A 21,241-nucleotide genomic window follows, 5' to 3' on the forward strand; every position below is an offset into this window, starting at 1 on the left:
TGTGTCCGGATTTTTCTCTTTATCTTACTGGTTTCTTATGTGATGTAAATGTTAACCTTGTTGTTCCCCTGAATCAGGTAAGTTGTTTTCTCTTGCAGCATTTAAGATTTTTCTTGGTGTCATTCCATGGTTTGACTAGAATGTGTCTAAGTGTGAATCTTTGTAAGTTTATTCTACTTGGAATTCATTACGCTCCTAGTATGTTTTGATTAAGTACTCAGCCATTATGTACTCAACCATTTTTCCTGCCCCTTTATCTCTCTTTCCTCTCCTGACACTGCCATTATTTGTATGTTGATGTTTTTCCCAATATACAGGGCTCTGAGGTCCTTTGATGTTTATTCCTTGATGCTTTCAGGCTGGATAATGTCTACTGAGCTAATTTCAAGTTCACTAATTTTTCTTGCCAGCTCACATCTGCTGTTGATTCTTTCTAGTGAATTTTTCATTTCAGTTATTATACTTTTCAACTCTAGATTTTATTTGGTTCTGTTTTATTATTTTTATCTTATTAATATTTTCATTTAATGAGTTATTTTCGCCATACTTTCCTTCAATTTTTTAAACATGGTTTCCTTTAGTTCACTGACCATATTGCTTGGAAGTCTTTGGGGAGTCCAATGTCTGACTCACCACAGAGACAGTTTGTGATGACTGCTCTTCCCTCTCTGTGTATGAGCCATACTTTCCTGTGGGTTATTTTTGGGGAGGGGGTCGGCATGATAATTTTTTTAAAACTGAAATTTTGGATGATATAATTTACAGAGTTCTAAATATTTTTTTAACAGGCTTGTCTGGCTTTACTATAGTTTTTATAGGGAGGTAATTTTGAGGTTCTTACTCCACCATTCCAGAAGTCCAATTCCTCATCTTCAGTGTTTTTAAAATCTGCATCTTCCCTTATATGTCTACTCCCACTGTTAACTTCAGACCTTCAATGTCACTTGCCGAACTACGGCAGCAACCTTCCAACTATTACTCCTGCCTTCAGTCTGAGCCTCTGCCTGCTCACACTATCATTGTTATTTCTACCAGAGTTATATTTTAAAAATCCATATAAGAGGTATTTTTGCTACTCCTGTTCCAAGAAGCCCTCATGAATTGCCATTTAATCAAAATAAATTCCTTAATAATTCATTCAAGATATTTTTTGTTATTTTAGTCTCAATCTAGTTTTCTAATTTTATGTTTTATGTCCCTTCTCCCCATGCATTCTGTGCTTTAACACCACTGGACTACTTTTGAGCATTTGAATACCACTTTCATATTTCTGAGTTTATCTCTTGCATCATTTCTTCAGCTTGGAAGGTTTAGCCCTACCCACAACATATCCCATTTCTTTGCAATTTTATTCCTACATGCAGATTAAAGCTTCTTTTGATACTCTAACTTTTCCTAACCCCCACTCAAAATTTCCTCCTTGTATTATACTCTCACATTAATTACTCAACATTTTATCAAAACATTTTAAGGTCAGTATTGTATTTATTTAGTTGTTATTAGATTAAGGGCAAGGACTCTGTCTTTTTTGTATCATTAGCATCCAGAGTGTCTGGGACACAGCATATGATCAATAACTGTTTATTACATTGAATTTGGACTAGGGAGAAGGGTTAAGAGAGTTGCAACTGTGACATACCCAGGCCATTCTGCTGTGGTCTTAACTGAAGACATGAAACTGGACTACATAACCCTGCATATTCCCTCTAGAATTTAATGATCCTGTGAATATATGATTTAGAAAAGACTTCCGTGATATTCATATTCAACTGAATTGGAGAATAGGTATTCCTACAGACATAGTGGAAAGTGGTAAGTAGTACACATTGGAATAGCAAAAGGGATAAAAAGTTGAACCTCAGGGATTAATTTCAGTTCCTTGAAAGGGAGGAAAATCTCTGTTTACTCGTAGAAGAGACCGAGGATTTATTACCCTCTATGAATGTTAATAGCAAATGAAAACATGCTTCTGGGAACTTAATGCAAATATTCTGCCAGTGACTTTTGACTACCAAATTTGTATGTGCTAACATATTCTTATCCTCTATAAGAGAACTTTCCATGGAGCTAGTTATTAAGAGATAATTACTGAATTAACCAAAAATGAATGACTGAGTGAATGGCATGGCTTACAAGAAACTTATAGTCAAGAAGGTAGAAAGCATATCTAAAAAATAAAGAGCAGTACCAGATAATACATGGTAAGTGCTTGGGGTTGTATTTCGGGGATCTAGTGTTTCAGAGGAGAGGGAAGCCATACATTTGGAGGACTTTTTATGGGGAGGCGCCGTTTGCATTGAGGTCAGTGGAATAAGGGTGAGCGGGCACCCCTGACAGAAGGGCCCACAGAGGCCTTGCCTAGCAGGGGGACCTTACCTGAGACTGACTCTTGGATTCATTAAAGGGGGAGACACATGAAGTAGGAACCAGTTAGGAGGCTACTCCAGTAGTACACAATCCGGAAAACACAAACACGCGAGGACGCATGCACAAAGACGTTTATGATGATACTACTGATAGCAGCGAAAAACTGAAGATAATGCATATGTCCATGAAAAACATAGTTAAATAAATCATGCTACATCCATGCTATGGAAGGAGGCAGACCTATACATACAGGCATAAAAGGATGTTTATGATAGTTAATGTTGAAAAAGGTATTGCATAATATATATTACATGGTGCCAGGGTTAGAAAATAAATAATGATGTAAAATACTAAGTATGCCTGTACACGTACGTGCGATATATGGAAAAGAGTCTGGAAACTAACACACAGAAAAATAAGTTCATGCTGAACGCCAGGCCTGTGCCTGGAGACACTGCTGTAGCCAGGGCCCACGCCTCACCTGGGTTGTAGCGAAGGCTTCCTTACAGCCTCAGTCCTTTTCAAGAAGGATGTTTTCCTTTCCGTGGATGAACGTGTCCTTGGATTTCTGACAATTTTCACTCTGAGATCTAATAAAAAGTCACAGGTTGGGCAACACCACGTTATAAAGAACATTGCAGAGAAGAAGAAGGAACAGAGTAGCAAGGACATTTCCCAGACATTGAGCGGAAAAGCCAAGTCCCCACCATTGCTGCCCTCTCAGGCCATTCACGCTAGGGATGCAGAGGCCATGAACGCAGAAGAGACTTCGGGAGGATTTTAACCGCTGACGCTAATATCAGTCGAGGCTGTTATTTAAGTCTGCTGGCTGTTAGGCCCAGAGCTCACCTTCCTCAGAGGACTGCTGAGACCTAGTACATCAGACTTCTCCTTATTATTTGAACACCAAACGCATCGTTCCCCCAGTCAGCCATTTTGACTAGAACATGCTCCACATGACAGTCTTCCTGGACACCTCTGCTACCCCATCCTAAACGCTTCCACGTGCCCCCCGGAACTCCTGCTCTGTAATCGGCAAACTCTCACGGATTCTACTTGACCTCTTCGTTAAGAGTCCTCCCCACCCTCCAGCTTCTTGCTTTAACAGAAACCATCCCCTTTCCTGAGGACCCTGCTTCCACAGCAAGCTTTTCAAGTGGCCGTGTGTCACCCCATGCACAGTTTGGGGTGGATGTCTGGTTCCCTACTGGCATTTAGAAACCATTATTTCAAAACATATGTTAAAACATTACTATTGGCCCTGGCTGGCATGGCTCAGTGGACTGAGTGCTGGCCTACAAACCAAGGGGTTGCCGGTTCGATGCCCAGTCAGGGCACATGCTTGGGTTGCCGCTTGGGTCCCCAGTAGAGCACGCGTGAGAGGCAACCACACATTGATGTTTCTCTTCCTCTCTTTCTCCCTCCCTTCCCCTCTTTCTAATAAATAAGTAAATAAAATCTTTAAACAGAAAACATTACTACTGAAGAATGATGGACTCCAAGAATTTTAGTATTGGAAGAGCACTTTGAGGTTAATACTGTAGAAAAAAACACAGATTTTTTTTCAAGGGTAGGAATAATGTACTATTCATCTCACCTGTCCAGAAATCAGAACATGGCCTGGTTATAGTCAATCCTTTAAACCATTTATTAAACAGAATGTACCCCCACAGGACATTTTTGTGTGGTTTGATACTACTTTCAGAGACAGCTTACAAAAGTATTAAAAACAATAGATATACATACTGGATCTAACATGCAATTGAGTAGGTGAAAAAATAAAATCCAGACTATGGAAGACCAGATATTGGGGGAAAAAACAATCAAAAGAACCCTCCCAATAAAAAACACCTAGCAATGCTGGGTAAAAAATCATGCACTTTTAAACTTACAAGTAAGTTTGTAAGAAATTAATACAAAACGAAATAAAAACATCCAGATTGGAAGCAAACAGAAGGTTAAAAACCAGAAGGGTGAGCTGACCCCAATCCTTTGGCCACCCTGGAGGCTTTTGCATTGCTGAAGCCACAACACGACAGAAGACAAAGCCACAGGCCCTTAGAACACGGCAAAAAACCCTTTCGTCATTGCTTTCACTTTCAAGGCATTTGAAAGTTGTGACCATTGCTCCTGAGAAATAGAGCAAAGAGTTTTGGCAGAGTCTCAGGACAGAAGGTGGCAAAACCTACAGAAGAGCAAAGGGGGCCCCGAAAAGCACCCCAAGACTTTTAATTGGGACCCCCGAAAGTAGGGAAAATCAGAGCCAGCTCGCCCATCAAAAGGAATGAAAGGCAGCTGAGCCACTCTGTCCCTAAATGGATTAAGGTTTTTTGGACATGCTAGTTCAGTGTGTGTCACAGGTAAAAGGAGCCCGCTCTGGAGGGAAATAAGGTCACCCAGAGCCTCAGGTGATCTCTACAAATTTGTACCGACAATGTTCACAAATAAAGCAGAAATAACAAGGTATTTAAAAAGGCAACGAAAAACCAACGGGAGAGAATGACATTTGAAATAGACATGGGAAATCCAAATATGGACTTTGAAATTACTATTATTAATTTAGTTTAAGTAATTAAAAGAGAAAAAAATTAACATAAGCTGAATATCACAAAAAGAAATAAATTCTAAAAATAAAAAGTTTAATGACTGAAATGCAGAAAATTAAGAATGGGTAGGATGACAAATTATAGATAGCTGAAGTAAGAATTGAAGTAGCAGTGAGATCAAAAGATAATATCCAGACTGAAACATACAGAGAAAAATATGGAAAATACAGAATAAAGCATATGAGACACAGAGCATGTGGCTGAAATGTCAAAAATATGTGTAGTAAGATCATCAGAAGGAAGAAGAGAGAATGAAGCAGAATATTTGAAGAGATAATAACTGAAATTTTCCTGAAACTGACAAAAGACATCAAGTCAGAAACGCAAAATGTTCTGAAACTCATTCCAAAACCAAAGGGCACTGCCTGACCCAAGGTTATATCCTCCCTGAGTCAAGGTAGATATACAAAAGTCCCTTGACTCAATGAGGGACAACTCTGAAGGGTCACCTGGTTTCCGAGCCTCCTCAGGGATCTGCTGAGGTGCACTGCAACTGCCTGGCAGTTCAGCACCTACCCCCTCCCAGCTGCGCCTTCCTCATTCCTTTACAGCAGTCGTGCCTGGGCACATACGCAACAAACCTCTTTCCGCAAATCTCTCACTCCAGGGAAGTTCGCAGAAGACACACCTGCATTATTTAAAACCCCAGAGTAATATCTTAGCAAGAAGGTGGGAATAAACAATTTTCAACCTCATCTTCATTCGTTTATAATTTCCTCTCACTTTCATGGTGCCCTTCTATGGCTATGTAGAAGGGGAAAAAAAACAAAACACCCCAACAAAGTCTGACCATTCCTCATTTCAAACAGAGTGTGGTTCCTCTTTTGGCCTATGGCTTATTGAGTTGGGAGATTCTTTCTTATCTGGCTGTCTCGAATCTACCAGCGAGTTTAAACACTTACCTATCTTAGGCGCTTTTTCACAGTATATTTTGTAGTCACTGCTGATCTTTTCTACAGCCACCTTTGGATACACACAGCAGAGTTCCTCAAAGGTCATTTTCTCTACATCTATCAAGCAGAGAAAAACAGGGGAGAGTCTAGTTGACCACTCTGGGTTCAAAGATTCACATACTTTTGTTGACAGTATTGCCTTTAAAATGTTATTTAAGTATGACAATAGTACTTTATAGGAATGTTTACGTACAAGTTCTCTAGGCCAAATCAGAAGCAAGGAAATACAGCCTCCTCAACCCTCCGGGGGGGGGAGCGGGGGGGTGGGTTCTACCCTTCTCCGAGACACCTGACCCATGGAGATTTTCTGCCTCGTCACACACACTTGCCTTGGAACCCTCCAGAGTAGTCCATGCTTTCTGAGTTATACCGGTGGAGTCCAGAAGGAATCCTAGGGTGCAGATGCGCAAATGCCAGCTGCCCTTCAGTCAAATGCCACCATCATCAATGCCATCTCTCACAAAAAGGGACTCCTACTTTCTACTCCTCCCTTGCAGAGCAACCTTGGGCACCCTTTCCACCTCACTGGCACTCCTGTTCTCCATGGAAAGCTGAGAGCATTCTAGTTCTGGTGCTCTGTGAGTTTACGCAGCCTGACAGCCCCATCTCACAGGAGGCCCTTGGCAGGTCAGGCTTGTGTTCCAAAGCGCCAGTGGTGGGTGAAGTAATCACGTGTGCTGGGGTGGGGCTTCTCCGTAGAGGGTGGTTCCCCTTCTCCCTGACCATCCCTGACCCTCCATGGCCAAGAAAGAAAAGCCTGTTGCCCTGTACACGTGTGGTGAAATTGACCAGCTACCCTTTCTTCTACTTCTCTCTTGATTTCTGGGAAAGATTCTGGAGTGCCTGGCATTTGGAGAGAAGGTAGAGCCCGGAGGTAAAGCAGAGGTCCTATGCGCGATAGATTTAAATAACTCATGCTCAAGCATGGCTCTGCGGGACAAGCATCCGAGGCATCTTGTTTTGTACATGGAGTGCACTGCGCAATGAAGGATTTCAAGGGCTGAGTGTTACATTTTTTAATGTAATCTAGAAAGTACTACTTATTGAGCACCTGGTTGCTGCATAAATGCATTACCTCCAATCCTCTCAACAGCTCTGCAAAGTGGGGGCCACTGTCCCCATTCTGTAGATGAGAAAATGAGGCTCAAAGAGACAGAGTAACTTGGGCAAGAGACAAGGCCCAGGCTCACAGGGCAAGGCGTGGTGGAACGGAATTTTCAAAGCCTTCGCTTACTCCTACTCTATCTGCATTTTTCCAAGTGTAGGCCATGACTCACTCGTTTGTCAAAAACGAAACAGAACAGAGAACATTAGCGTCTATACTGGTTTGTGAAAATATTTTTCTATCTATATGCACACACATATATATACATGCAGGTACGTTCCCTGAAGTCAAAAGTAGTTGCAGATCGAAGTTTGAGAAGTACTACACGGCTCTGGCCGCCTCAGCATAGAAAATTAAAGCAATTTTTTCCATTTGAGTGACAAAGGCTGACATTTATTGGACTTGTACTACTGCCAAACTTTGCTCTAACAGCTTTCATAGACGACCTTGGCTCATCTTCACAACAAGCCTATTATTATTCCTAATTGACAGATGAGAACTGGGGCTTAAAGGGAGGTTAAATCCATGCTCAGGTTTGCGGAGCTCGAGCCTGGACGTGGCCGCAGGCCCGCGGGCCCGCAGGGCCTGGTGTTCCCTAGCACCTCTCTCCACCGTCCCGGGGGGCGGGCGCTGGGGTGTTACGCTGGGGAAGGAGGGTAGCTGTTGAAGATACACTCACAGAAATGCCTTGGACTGGATTCGAGGGGAGGGTCACTTACCCCTCTGCACCTCGGTTACTCAGTACTTACCTCAGGTTATTCTGAAGAGCAAATGAGGTAATCTTTGCACTGCACAGCGCTGACACAGTAAATAATCAGTAAGTGTTCAATATTACTATTTCCCAGTTGCCTATATGTAATGGTCAAAAAAAGACTGCGGTGACGGCCCTCACCTGCCAGGTACACTGGAGCCTGCAGTTCCACCCGGAGAGACCCGCCTTGTCTCAGGTCCTCAGAAGCTAGTTTGTGCCACTGCAGAGAATCCATCTCTTCCATGTTCACCAAACCCTGGCTCAATGCCAGGGATTCCTCAAACCTCTTATAGAGAAGAAGGTTCTCTTTTCTGCTGATGGAGTCTCTCTTATGCCACCTGGTGCTCATGAACTTGGTCTGAGTCTAACAGAAAGGGGGTTGAGGGGCAGACAGCATTTGCTACAGGAACTAGACCAGACGCAAGATTTTGGGAACAGCCCAGTCCTCCTGTGTCTCCCTGTCACATGGACTTAGGCTGACGGTTTTCAGTTTGATTGGAACCATTGCTCCTTGACACACGAACCCTCTCCCTTTTCTCATCAAACCCATTTTCTATAAGGGAAAAATTCTACATGAAGGTGGCTTCTTCAAAGTCAGCTTAGGCACTTGAGTCTTTTTCCTTGAGAGGCTTACATTTAGAACATCAGGGATTACGTCAACCCCCAGTTGCCTGAAGGGGGAAAAAAAGCCTGATTTTCATTTACTTTCACAAATAAGGCTTCTAAAAGAGCAGTTTCTCTCTCTTTTCCCTCCGCCTCAGGATTCCTCCCCAACTCAGAGCCCCTCCTACCGTGAAAGTGAGGAACCAGTAGTCCTCTTCATCCAGGAATTCGTCAAACCAGCGGCTGAGCGTCTGCAATCCAGACACAGAAGAGCGTCAGGAGGCGGTGCTCAGCTTGCGGCCTCTCGCTAGCTAGTGTTTACCAGGGAGAGAATAGGCTGCCGCGCCTGGATTCTTTAACTTGGAGACACAGTGGAACAGCAGACGTTAGTCATGGCCCATGAGGGGACATTCCTTCACTTTTCTAAATATGGCAGCTCACCGGGCCTCTCTCGGAATCTCAGAGGATAGAAACCGATATTTACTTAAGAAGAGATGCAATAGTTTACCGGACAGTTACTTGCCATCTTGTACATCTTTGTTTCTTTCCAAAGTACTATCTCACATGATTCTCAAAATGGTCTTGAAAACCAACCACCTCCTTTTGGTGTGTCTACTTTTAGTATCTCCCACTCGAAGACCTTAGCCACTTGTGAAGATTATTTCATTACATTAAAATAAACAAACTGGTAGCATGATGAGCAGCATTATGACATGCCGTCACAGAGGTGTCAGCAAAGTCCTCAGGGAGCGGGGAGGAAGAAACACTTCTCTCACAAAAGGCAGGGGGCCTCTGGGCTTCCAGCCCTGAAGAATTACGCACAGGAGAGCTTGAGCAGGGGACCCACTGGACTGACCTGGTCCTATCCCACCCAGACAGGCAACCCTGGGTAACTATTCTGTACTGGAAGTTGTGCTGGACTGAGAGCTAAGAACTCATGGGATCTGACCCTGATTCCTCCATGAGTCTGCTGTGTGCCTTGGGCTAATCCACTTACCCTCTCTGAGTCTCATTTTCCTCATTGTATGGGTGACAACAATACTACCATGTCTGCCTCAGAGAGGTGCTAGGAAGCCTCAAAGAGGTAATGTGCTTTACAAGGTGAATATTTTACAATGCACTAAATAATTTGCTATTTTTGTCAACCTGCTCCTCCAGATCTACTCTCTGCCCTTCTCCGCCTGGCTTCGCCTTGGGAAATTAAGCTGTATGGACCTCATCCACAGGCCCCCTGGCCTCTGGTGGGGTTTGTGCAGTGCAGAGTCCTGACAGGAGACCGGAGAGCAGGAGTAGAGTGAGCTCAGCGTATCGATTCCCCCTCGTCCCTCCTGGCCAGGTCACTGCGGACTGGCTACATCCCGCTACTGCCAATTACAGGTCCTGCCAGGCGTTCCCTTCCATTTGCCCTTTCTCCCCTGGCTCTGGTAAGTACTCCCTCTCCTCAACTCTTCAGGCCCAGGAGTGAGAAAGGAGACCCACCCTTCTGGCCCCGGGGTCTCGCAGTCTCCTCCGTGTCTTCCCTACCCTGCTGCCCACTCCCTTGTAGTCAGTCCCTTATCTTGCATGCTCGTCTGCTTCCCAACGGACTCTGCCATTTGTTTCCTACCAAGATCTTGACAATACAATAGTCCAGGCATAGGCTTTATTGCCTGTGAGTCTTCAGGGTGATCTCCTGCTTTTATCTAATGCTTTGGGATTGGCCATTTCCTTGATGGCTAGTCTAGGAAAGAAAGACCCTGCATTTCAATACATGATGTTTAGAGCAGTTATTGAAACTTCCCTCAGTGACGTTCTCTGAGGTTCACAGTTTCGGGAGGCTCCACAAAAAGGGGAATTGAAGAAGGAATGAAAGGTGGATATTGACCACTCCCCCCGCCCTTCTACTTTGGAGTTTTGGCTGCTTCTTGGGACTCTGTACAGCGTGCTTCTAAAAGGTTAACCAACTCTTCAATAGGCGAAGGGTTACATGGGAGATTATATCATTAACTTAGTATAGATGGCCAGGTAGGATTTTAGATCAGTCTTGAGATGGCATTCCAGACACTAACCCATCGCTGTAAAGTGAGACCTACCTGGCAGATCTCCTCCTGGGCTCTGGATATCCAGGGGTTCACATCCCCAGAAGGCAGCAGCTCCTTCAGGCCTTTGATGGTTTGGGATTTGAGTGGCAGGAATGGGCCGATCTGCTCATTCAGGTAGAGTTCGCAGATTCGGTTGCCCAGCATGTGCCAGAAGATGGCATTCCCAGTCCTCCTGTTACTCATCAGGACACTGAGGAAATGGTGCAGATCGTGCCAGAGGTCCAGGAGTCGGAGCTCCACTTTCAAATTCAGCTTCTTCAGGTGGTCCCGGAAGGGACCCCCTGCACAGACATCAGCACACAAGGCCCAGTGGGTGTACTTCAAGGAGAGCCTTTGCTTGACGGCCTTCTTGATTGTCATCCAGGAGGAGTGACTGATGATGGGGGTGGCAGTCCTTAGGTGGGCAGAGAACTTTGTCTCAAAGAGGCCCTCCATGTGGAGGCAGCTCTTGTCTGTCTTCTTCATCTTGGACTTCCCGGCACAGAGAATATCCTTTTCCAGGGAACAGGTTATTCTCTCCTTTGAAGAGGTCTTTTTCAGGGGAGGCAGTTGTATAGCCATCCTCCCCTGGGGGTGGACCTCCTGGGAGGGCGCACAGTCAGTGTCTGGCTTGGTATCCAATTCTAGAGACCAAGGGGCATGATCTATCAACTGCCACATCTTCAGCTTGGCCTTCCTGCTCGAGTATCGCTTCTGGGGGTGGTGGGGCTTCCTGATGCTCATGTCCAGAGGAAGCCCTCCTTCATGGGTACAGCAAATGCTGCACAGGCGAGTCTCATATTCTTGCATCAGTCCCTGGCATGACTCCTCCTTAGCTATGATGGTCCTGGCATGGGTGTAAAAGTTGGGAAGCCAATAGCTCTGGAGTTTGAACAGTGCCACTTTCTGCATGTTGCTCAAGATCTCCCTCCTGGTGGTTGACTGGTTGGGATGCCAGATGGAGAAGTTCAGGAGGGACTCTGGAGAGAAGACAGAGAAAATGATCTGGCAGTGGTGAGATTTTTAAAAATTTTCCAAGCATTTTTTTGGGGGGTACAGGATTTCATTTGTTCCTCATGCAATCCAAGGGTGGGAATAGGTCACAAATATGGTGGCTATGTGTTTAGAGTTTGCTCAGCACTGTGACCCGTTTCTTTGATTACCTCCCTTCTTCCTCAAATAAAGAAGTCACTCTATGGGGCTCTTTAAGTTATTTTTTAGGCTATTTCATGTTATTGTAAAGAAAAGCAAAAGTCACGTGAAAACGTGTAAGAACAAGACATGTACCTCTGAATGGGATTTCTCAGGTTTGCATCTGACAGGAGGAAAGTCTTTGGGCTGGATAATTTGAAAAAGTCCCTACTAGCCCTACTTTAATGTCCTCAATTCTCAATTATCTCCATGAATAAAGACTAGTGTGACTAATCCCAAACAGTAAATCTTCTGGAACACATTTGTGTTTGGGTTAGCAATGCCTCCTCTCTAAATACATATGCACAGACACACCTACATACATAATAAAATGGAGGAATCTGATGTTCTAGAAAAGTGGTTGGCAGACTTTTTCTGTGAAGGCCCAGCTACTAAATAGTTTGGGTTTTGTGGGCCACCCACAGTGTGCATTGCACACTTGTTTTCTTTAACCCTTTAAAAATATAAAAACATTCTTAGCTCATAGGCCACATTACTTCATTTGGCCTGTGGGCTGCAGTTTGTTCTAGAAAATCCCAATTTTAAAAAAAAGAAGAAAGCCCTGCAGGCTCAGAAGGTGGAGGAGCTGTTCAATTGCCTTGTTCCAATTTCTCTTCACTCCATGCCGACAACTACACTGGCAAGTAGTATCTGGGGAAAAGGCCCGTACCAGCCTAAGGACAGCTGGTCTCCCCCACCGTTCTCCCCTCCCCCCAGTCAGGGGTTGGGTTTCCTACTGGCATCCTTGATACATAGAAGGTGGAAAGGGTGGCAGGCTGCAAAGCAGGAGACCGAGGGTTATCAGACACCAGACGGATGGTTACGTCTCCCGGGGATTTCACTTCGCTTAGCAGTTCTTACTGATGTTCACGTTGCAGAGAGTCATAACCTGTGAGCCCTCCTGAAGATGGGTGGCCCTCAGCACAAGGAGGAGGGATAGATAGTGGTCTCTTAATTCCACGTCCATCTCATCTATGCTCAGGATCTTCTCAGCAAGGACCCAGAAATCCACCAGCTCTTCACCTGCAGAGCCAACAGGGGAGACACAGAGCTGCACCCCAATCTCGCCCCTTTGGTGCTGGCATCTGGGTGTGGCAGCAGATACCCTCATTGCCAGCTTGCTCTACTGCCTCCAGCGCCCTTTTGGATTAAGGTACCATCTCCAGAAATGCCCTAACATGGGGGCGGATGGGAGGCATGGGAAGAAGGGACTCAATGGATAGGGATCTTTTGTGCGTTTTTTGTTAGAAAAACTGTCACTTTAGGGAAAACTGCAGGACTCTAAGGGTGGATCATGAGACATTTGAGTTTGGTCCAAAAAATAAAGATTAGAGGGAAAAGAACATTTCCTAGAAAATGGACCCAGAGTAGCCAGCAGGAGCACCCTGGGGCCAAAAGGTGCTGAAGACTACATTCCCTGTTTCACAACTTTGCCAGAACTGAAGTCGTTGCGACAAACTGAATTCCTTCCTCCTGCCCGATTCTTTCCTCCCTATTACCTGGAGAGCCAAGATTTCACCTGTTAACCAGAGCTTGTCCCTGGATAAAACTTAACATCACTGAACTGAGTGCCAGCCAGTGCAGCTGTGCGCCTCCCTGCACTTACCGACTGCTGGACCCCACAGAGCAGAACGCAGTGCATCCCAACACTTTTGCTACAGCAATTTATTCATTTACTTGTTCCCTGTCTGTCTCCCCACCATCGTGGCAGCTTTCTGAAGGGGACTTATGGCTCTTGTTCATCTTTGTACCCCAACTACCAGCACAGTGGCTGCCATACAGTGGTGCTCAAGAACCACTGCTGAATGGAAGGAAGGAAGGAAGGGAGGGAGGGAGGGAGGGAGGGAGGGAGGGACTATCAGTACATTTGCCCTAACTTACACTGTGGATCCCAATTCTGAAAGACTTTACCCAAGCTGCATTACAAATAAATTTTTATATTCACCACAGACATATGTAACTGTCGGTAAGTGCTCTGGGGCGCTCTGGAAGCTGTTAAGAATGTGCAGAGGCCCCGGGAAGAGCTCCAAGAACCTACCTGCACTGCCCTTGAGGTAGGTGTAGAAGTGCCACATCCCTCTGACTCTGCCAATGCACTTCTGGAGTAGCCACTGGTCTGCCTTCTTCCATCGCATCATCTTGGCTGCCAGGAGAAGTCCATGGTGAGAGCGAGAGACAGACCTCTAACCCTGACCCCTCCCTCAGCCTTGCGCACAGTCAGACCCCCACTCGCTCAGTGTGCCTGAGGGGCAATGGTGGGCAGTTAGATGAGTTGGGTGCTGGTTATGTGGTGCTTTTGAAAGTAGACACCACACCCCCTAGTGACATGTATCAAGTGATATATATCAAGTGACATGTGAGGCACCCACAAGCACACATACAATCCAAGATCAAAACCACACCCAGCCAAGGTCCCTTGCCTTCTGTGGTCCCCACGTGACAGCAATTCTGTCAAGCCAACTTTCCGAAAACATATATTGCAGGAGAGGGATGAGTATAGTGGCAATATTTTACATTTTACTCAATGGGATCCCCTGAATCTTAACCTTCCCCAGGAGGAACATGTTCGGTTACCTTTGGTTAGTTAAACTGAGAGTGAAGGTGCCAGTTCAATCCTAGATGGAGATTATGTTCATTCATTCTTTAAACAAATACTTATTATATGTCTACTAAGTGCTGAGTACCTTTCTAGGTGTTCGGGACATGTTAGCAAACAGAGCAAAACTCCCTGCCCTCAAGGAGCTTATATTCTAGTGATTGAGACAATGAACAATCAACGTAATAAGTACATATCTAGAAAGGTTGAAGGTTATAAGCACTACAGGAAAAAAAGGAAAAAGTAGAGGAAGGTAAATGGGGTTGGGAATGCTAGGGCAGCAGGGACGAGTGGGCATTATGGTCTTCGTGGAGTAGGGAGATCCTCACAGAGACTTAAGGAGGTGAGAGAGAGGCACCGTGGACATGGAGGAAGAGCATTCCGGGCAGAGTGGAGAGCCAGTGCACAGCCTTGAAATGGGAATATGTCCCGTATATCTGAGGAACTGCAAGGAGGCCAATGCGCTGAAAATGGAGCGAGCGGGGAGGGGAGTAGGAGGAGATGAAATCAGAAAGGAAATGAAGCCAGGGCTCTAGGACCTTGAAGGCCATTGCAGGGGCATTGGATTTCACACTGAGAAAGCAGCCATTGGTGCAGGGTTTGGGGACAGCCAACGGAGGAGTGACGGGATCTGAATTCAGTATTTAAGGGCTCACTCTGGCTGCTATGAGCAGCGGAATAAGAGCAGAAACAAGGAGTCGAAGATGATTTCAGTGGCCAGGTGAGAGGTGATGGTGGCTTAGACCACGTGGTAGCGGTGAGGTGTGTTTGATTCCAGATATATTTTAGGCAATTTTGTCATGAACTCTCTCATTCAGGGATGCAGTGAGACAAATAGCCCAGCCCATCTGAGTTCTTCTGATTGCTCTAGGTACCAATTTTCCAGCCCAACATTTCGCCTATTGCCACAGCACAGGCTGAGCCACCTGCATGTCGGAGGCTACAAAGGTGGCTGCTATTTGTACCTAACTGCAGGGCTAACCGGCACAGGGCCGCTATGCAGCCTGGCCTTCCATATTTCCCCACACTTATGCCCCCTGCTTACCTCCTTCTGGGGAATTAATGAAACTGATGAGCTCTTGACAGAGAATATAATGGAAACACAGGTCGGTTTTACAGAAGAAAGGTAACCGGTATTTTCCCAACCAGGTCAGTAATCCTTTGTACTTTGAAACCTAGAGTCCAAAGAAAATAGGAACAGAAAAGGGAAATGGAACAGTACTTCTAAGAAATGCAGCTTAGCAAGGGCAACACATAACCTCACACTTGCTGTATCTGGTCCAGAGGAAAGGTGTGTTGATTAAAAATAAAACTTGAGGGGCCTGGAGACTTGGGTTGAGGTTCCCAAAGGAGTGAGTGGATTGGTAGGAAAGAAAAGGGTTGGGCTTTCATCAAAAAATCTCCCTTGTACCTGGGTGAAGTTGTTTTTTAAAAAGAACTAAGTCTTGCTTGTAGAAGAGGAGCAGATCTGTGGTGTCGAGTCACAACATTATTCAACTCACTTCCTTGTAAACACATTTATAATTTTGGGGGGCTCCCAGCCTGTATCAACTGTACAACATGTACAAAAGCACACGAAGACTCACACATAACATATGCAGAGTATGCGATGGATCCCTGAGAGACTGAGCCACCAGAGAAGAGAGAATAAAAGTAAAATTTTTAAGTTTCGGAATTCTGCAAGGAACACCAAATGTAAGAATCAGAGTCGGGTGTCTTTCTCAGTTCTCTGGATCCCAGAGAAAAACAAAACCTTGTGAGCAGGGCTTAGGATGATCTTTCTGATCCTACCTGCTGCTGGGAGGGCATGTGGAAGCCACTGGTTAGTGTAAGGTCTACACAGCGCAAAAGGATAACAGGAAGGGGGTGGGGAAGAAAAGACAATGGACAAAGGCAAGGAAAAAGATATAAAGAGGGAGACAGTCTCTGGAGCAGAGTGGTCAAGCAGTTATTAGGAATTGCAGAGTGGGATCTTACCTTGAGCTACACTTTATAATCCAAATAATTACTCTGTGGCTCATGGGCTGTGATTTCTAACACAAACCCATGGCAGGCATTGCCAATCAATTCCCAGACTCCTCTGGCTCAGGTGCAGCCTCAGAGTTCTTCTCAACACAGTGCTTCAAGCACCTACTACCCAACAGTCACAGTGAGCAGGAGCGATGAATTCCATTTGCTAACCAAGGATTAGAGTATAAAGGAAAGAACTTACCAGCATCTCTTGCCCAAGTGGTAAGAACGCACAAAGGAGAAATGTCTACCTGGCTGGATACTATCTGCTCTACTCCCCGGCTCTATAGCTTCTTCCTCTCGGTTTCCCAATCACACTTCTAATTCAGCTCCCTCTTCCCCCACCCCGAGCCCTTAGCCATGAAGTAAGACCCTTACTCACCAAGTCATGAGGGATTTCTGGCCACAAACTCCACTCTGCATTTTCAACTGTGTAAAAAGGTGTCTGACCAAAGACCTAAAAAGGAAAGCCAGGTCTTTGCTCTCTCAGGCCTGGCTTGGCCCAGAGGGGCAGCCTTAGCTCTTGCTCCCACAACGATAGCTTCTTACCACTTTCCCTTCGGCCTTCCTGAGTCACCTAGGGCTGTAGCCTTGAGTGCCTCGCTGCCTTGACTCATCTGTTCTGTCTGTAATGCCTTCGCTTCTCTTGCTACTCAACCCCTCAGGCTTCCCCTCCTACTTCTTTACCCATCACCCTCCCCACAATTCTCAAATACCCAGTCTTCTTTCAAGACTTGGCCTGTGTCACCTCTTCTTGGAAGCCTTTCCTGATTCTTTCAGGTAGGAGTGGTTTCTTCCTCCTCGCACCCCACTGCCTCCTAGAGACTTTTACCATGTCATGCACCTTAAATTATTCACAGTAGACTGGGAATTCCTTGAGGACAGAGATGGTATCATTAATTATCTGTGTCCCAGTGCTAAGCCCAGTAACTGGCACAAAGTGACCACCCAAGAAGTGTTTGTGGGATCACACAGACTGTTTTCTCCCAGGTAAGTAAAAGTTCACTTTTTAATGGGTGGCATGCCACAGGAAAGGATTCATTGAGATGAGCCACAATTTATAAGGCACCAGGGTGAAGATATAACCAAAGGTGTCAACCAAAAGGGATTCAGGATTAGTCTAGATTTGGGTGTAAGAATATTTTGATGGCCTTGACCGCTGTGGCTCAGGAGGTTGGGCATCGTTCCACAAAGCAAGAGTTCGCCAGCTCGATTCCTGGTCAGGGCACATTCCTGGGCTGGGGGTTCAGTCCCTGGTCAGGGGCATGTGCATGAGAAAATTGATTGATGCTTCTCTCTCACATCGATTTTTCTCTCCCTCTTTTTCTCCCTCCCTTCCCCTTCTCTAAAAAAAAATAAATAAAATCTTTAAAAAATATTTTGATGTTTGACATTCATTTCGGTTGCCTAGATTGAGAAAATATTATATATAAGGTTTGGTTCCTGTGAACAACTCAGTAATGTTTGTGTGCTAAACACCTGGTGAGGGGAGTGGCGCACAGTGAAGAACCCACAGCCCTGGCCCTGCAGGAATTCACAAAGTCATCATCGGTTGGGAGACACGCGTGTAAAACAGAGGAGAGTTGCAGCCTGCTGAGGGGCACAGAGGCAGGGAAGGACAAGTTCCTTAAGAAGAACAGGATTTAAACAGATTTGAAAAATGGTTAAGACATTGGAAGGTGGAGCTATGGAAACTACACACACATGAAGGAGAGGTGCAGAGGAGAGAGAATGCCGGCTGTACTCCGGCGGGCAGGGGCCTGGGTACCAGCCGAGGGCGTGATGGGCCGGCACAGGCAATGAATAAGGAGGCTGGGGATTCGGGATTTGACTGTATTAGTAATGGGAAGCTCCTGAAGATTTTAAGTTCTGTTTCATATTTATTTACTTAAATTGAAATAGTTTTGATTTGGTAAATTTATTTTTCTAAACAAAGAAGGTACGAGGCTCAGTAAGATTCGCTACTTGTCTGTTGATCAAACATGCGGATTTAAGTCTGAGTGAGAAAACTTACCGGGAGAGAAAGAAATGTGTTGAAAAAATCAGCGAAGATTTCATCCTCCAGCAGAATTATGAGATTTGTAGAACTGATTATCTCTATATAGGGAGGGGAAAAAACAAAACAAAACAAACACCCTCATGAACCCAGATTACACTCAGGATGAGAAAACAAAGCAGCTGGAAGAAAGGATCATTTCCCAAGGCCGAATCTCTGCATAACCATGGCCTTCAGGGTCATCTAACTCAATTTCTCCAGGACTCTCCGTTGCAACATCACTCTGCTTGAAGCCTCCCAGCTGTGGGAGGCTCACCCCCTCATAGGGCTGCCATTGCATTTAGTAAAAGAGAAAATTGTACAGTTTTCCTACTGTGAACTGCCTTCCTTAATCTTTTCATGTGTAGAAATTCTGCCCTCTGAAGCCTCACAGAATCCATCCAAGTCCCAAATTTATGAAGAGAGCACGACCTTCCGCCTATCTCCAACCCCTCTGGCTACTCACTGAGCTATTCCTCGGCCGTTCCTTGCACAGCCTCCTTGCCACCTGGTTCCTCTTTTGTTGGCCAGAGCACCCCCTGCAACTCAAGCACTCGGCACGTTGCCAGGGAAGGGCGCAGACAACTGCTGCCCATATTGTAGCTTTTATTAGTGCGGCCAAAAGTGGGGTGGGTTTTGGGTAATCATTACACTATTAACTCCACCATCCTTTATTTGTTCAGTCACTTTTTAGAAAACAAGGGCAGGAATCTACATTTATTCCAGTCAAATTACAACTTGTCGGATTGGGCCCAATCTTAACACCCAACAAGAGCTTTTTTGAATATTGATCTGGTCATGCAAAGTAATTTTTTTTCCCGCTCAGGCTCGATTCTTGAGGGGTTGCCCAAGTTCACCTGAGGAGATGAAGGTTCACTGTCACAAAGCCAAGCACGGAGACCACAGGTGGACTAGGCGACCACTGTAAGTTAACTCTAACTCACTGCCTGCGCTCTTAGAGCACAATGCTCAATAGTGAGTAATAAATAAGCTAACTGTTTTATCAATGGCCCTGCATTCTCCCATCATACCTAAGGTTTATAATGAAAGACTTGTAAAATGTGCAACCTAAATACTATACGCTAGTTCTAGCCCTCAGCCCAGTTAAACATCTGTTGTGAATAGTTAAGTACCACTCACCGTCACTAAAGCGTAGTTATAATAAAGTAAGAAAACTAAACAATCCTTCAGTAACTTTTCCTGATGACACTGGGTGACTACTGTCTTCATGTAACAGAAATAGAAATAAAAGTTCAGAGACTCAAACACTATTATAACAGAGCATGTCAGTTCTTGCCCTCTGTTCCACACAGATTTTTTTTTTTTTTTGCCATTTAGTGTAAAATCATTTTAAAATGGAGATTCTTTATTTAAATCAGCAAACTCAGATTCTTCAAGTCCCAGCCCATAGTGGGTCCCCTTCCCTCTTCCCTTGCCCCACCCCTTAGCCACAGTGAGGGGAATGGAAAATGAGAAGCTGAGAGGGTACCTGCCAGGGCCGGCTGCCTCCAATGTGTGCTCAGCCCAGGCCAGCTGTGGCAGGCGTGGCAGCTGCCACAGACCGCTCCCTGTAAAGCAAGTCCCTGCAGCCACTGCAGTGGGCGAGGCATATTTGTGGAAGGCAGGCCCGAAGGCAGCATCGCTGATCCCCAGCCAAGGAATGGACTGAGGGCACAGAGGTCAGGAGAGATGAGGTATGAAGGCGGAGGAAGAGGCCTTGAATTGTGGTCCCAGGGAAAAAGAAGAGGACCCTTGGTCCAGTCTTTGTGAGTTCGGAGAAGGGAATGTATTAGTAAGTACGGGGGAAGGGGCCATCACTGGGTACCCCGAGAGGAGACACGTCAGGCCAGGCCCCCACCCTGGTGGAGGGGAGCTTGAGAGCTCAGGGGGCTCTTGGGGAAAATGTCACCGCTAAATACATATGTGTACACACACACACACACACACACACACAATCATCCCACGAAGGGCACGGGCAAGGCTGGGCACAGATCAGAGGATCTAGCATGGCATCCCACAGCCAGTCGTGCCTGCCTGAGATGCCCCGCGGTGGGTGCCCATCTGTAACCCAACTCCATTCTTGCCTTCTTGCAGCTGGTTTTCCGAGAAGTTCTGAGGGTTCTCCTTGGACTTCTTAGGAAACCAGCTGGGATTCCCAGAGAAAAGCCCAGCATCCCAGAGGCTGCCAGCCCACCGAGGTTCATCAGCATCCACAGCACAGAAGCCATGTGCTTTCCTTCCCAGAGGTCCACAGTCTGGAAGATGTCGGTGGTGTTGATGCCCTAGGTGCGGCTGCTTGCAGGAACTCAGAGATCTGCCCCAGCCGCTGGACGGCCGTGGGGAGGCCTGGGTCCTCTTCACTGGGGCCTGCCCCGCAGGGTACAGTCTGTTAGGGAGCTCATACAGAACCTGCCATCTTCGAGCCAGTTCTGGAAGTGCTCACGGCCAGGCTGGGGCCAGCCCACATCTGTGCGGCACTCGGAGGTGATCCATTGGATCAGGATCTGCTCCAGGTCTGAATCGCACTGTTTCTCAGTCTTCTGCTGCACCTCTTGACTCAGGCCATAGGCAGGTCCCTGTGGGCCATCCTGAAGGGTGGCGGTGGCTGTGGGGAACATCAGGTAGGCTAGAGAGCACGCGCTCCAGGCGGGGCTGCAGGGTGAGTGTTAGTGTTGTAAATTTTTATACATGTTTTCTCTGTCTCCCTCCTCAGCCCTTTGCTCTTCTTTTTATAAGCATTGCCTGAGTTATTTATTCTGTGCCACATGGATCTGTGTTTTCGGTCCAGACTTCTTGCCTTGGCTCTACTTCTAAATGCCCAATGGGCTATGGGACATCTCTCCATGGACATCCACCAGCACTGTCATCTCAACATTTTCAAAGCTGATCTGACGTTTTCTTCTTTGCAAACTGTTTCTTTCTCGGTATTCACAACCTCAGGTTCTGGAGCCACAACTCAGTTGT

The 21,241-nt window shown here is 45.9% G+C and overlaps 1 protein-coding gene and 1 pseudogene across 1 annotated transcript in view; both read right to left on the reverse strand.

The window, feature by feature from the left end:
• RGSL1 (regulator of G protein signaling like 1) overlaps positions 1-18,578 on the reverse strand; it is a 37,477-nt gene extending 18,899 nt beyond the window's left edge. Inside the window, exons 1-11 of the mRNA XM_054587517.1 lie at positions 18,464-18,578; positions 18,257-18,339; positions 16,625-16,699; positions 15,278-15,407; positions 13,675-13,779; positions 12,498-12,659; positions 10,458-11,425; positions 8,574-8,636; positions 7,924-8,146; positions 5,876-5,983; positions 2,849-2,957 (exon numbers count right to left, since the gene is read on the reverse strand). Coding sequence (XP_054443492.1) covers positions 2,849-2,957; positions 5,876-5,983; positions 7,924-8,146; positions 8,574-8,636; positions 10,458-11,425; positions 12,498-12,659; positions 13,675-13,779; positions 15,278-15,407; positions 16,625-16,699; positions 18,257-18,339; positions 18,464-18,578 — 2,141 coding nt within the window. The remainder of the gene's footprint in view (positions 1-2,848; positions 2,958-5,875; positions 5,984-7,923; positions 8,147-8,573; positions 8,637-10,457; positions 11,426-12,497; positions 12,660-13,674; positions 13,780-15,277; positions 15,408-16,624; positions 16,700-18,256; positions 18,340-18,463) is intronic.
• A 1,700-nt stretch (positions 18,579-20,278) lies between these two features.
• LOC129081858 (transgelin-2-like) lies at positions 20,279-20,898 on the reverse strand (annotated as a pseudogene).
• Between the last annotated feature and the right edge of the window lie 343 nt (positions 20,899-21,241).

This window comes from Pteronotus mesoamericanus, unplaced genomic scaffold, assembly GCF_021234165.1.
Source record: "Pteronotus mesoamericanus isolate MK-2021 breed Mesoamerican mustached bat unplaced genomic scaffold, CSHL_Meso_final scaffold_1186, whole genome shotgun sequence".
In the NCBI taxonomy this organism is placed as follows: domain Eukaryota; kingdom Metazoa; phylum Chordata; class Mammalia; order Chiroptera; family Mormoopidae; genus Pteronotus; species Pteronotus mesoamericanus.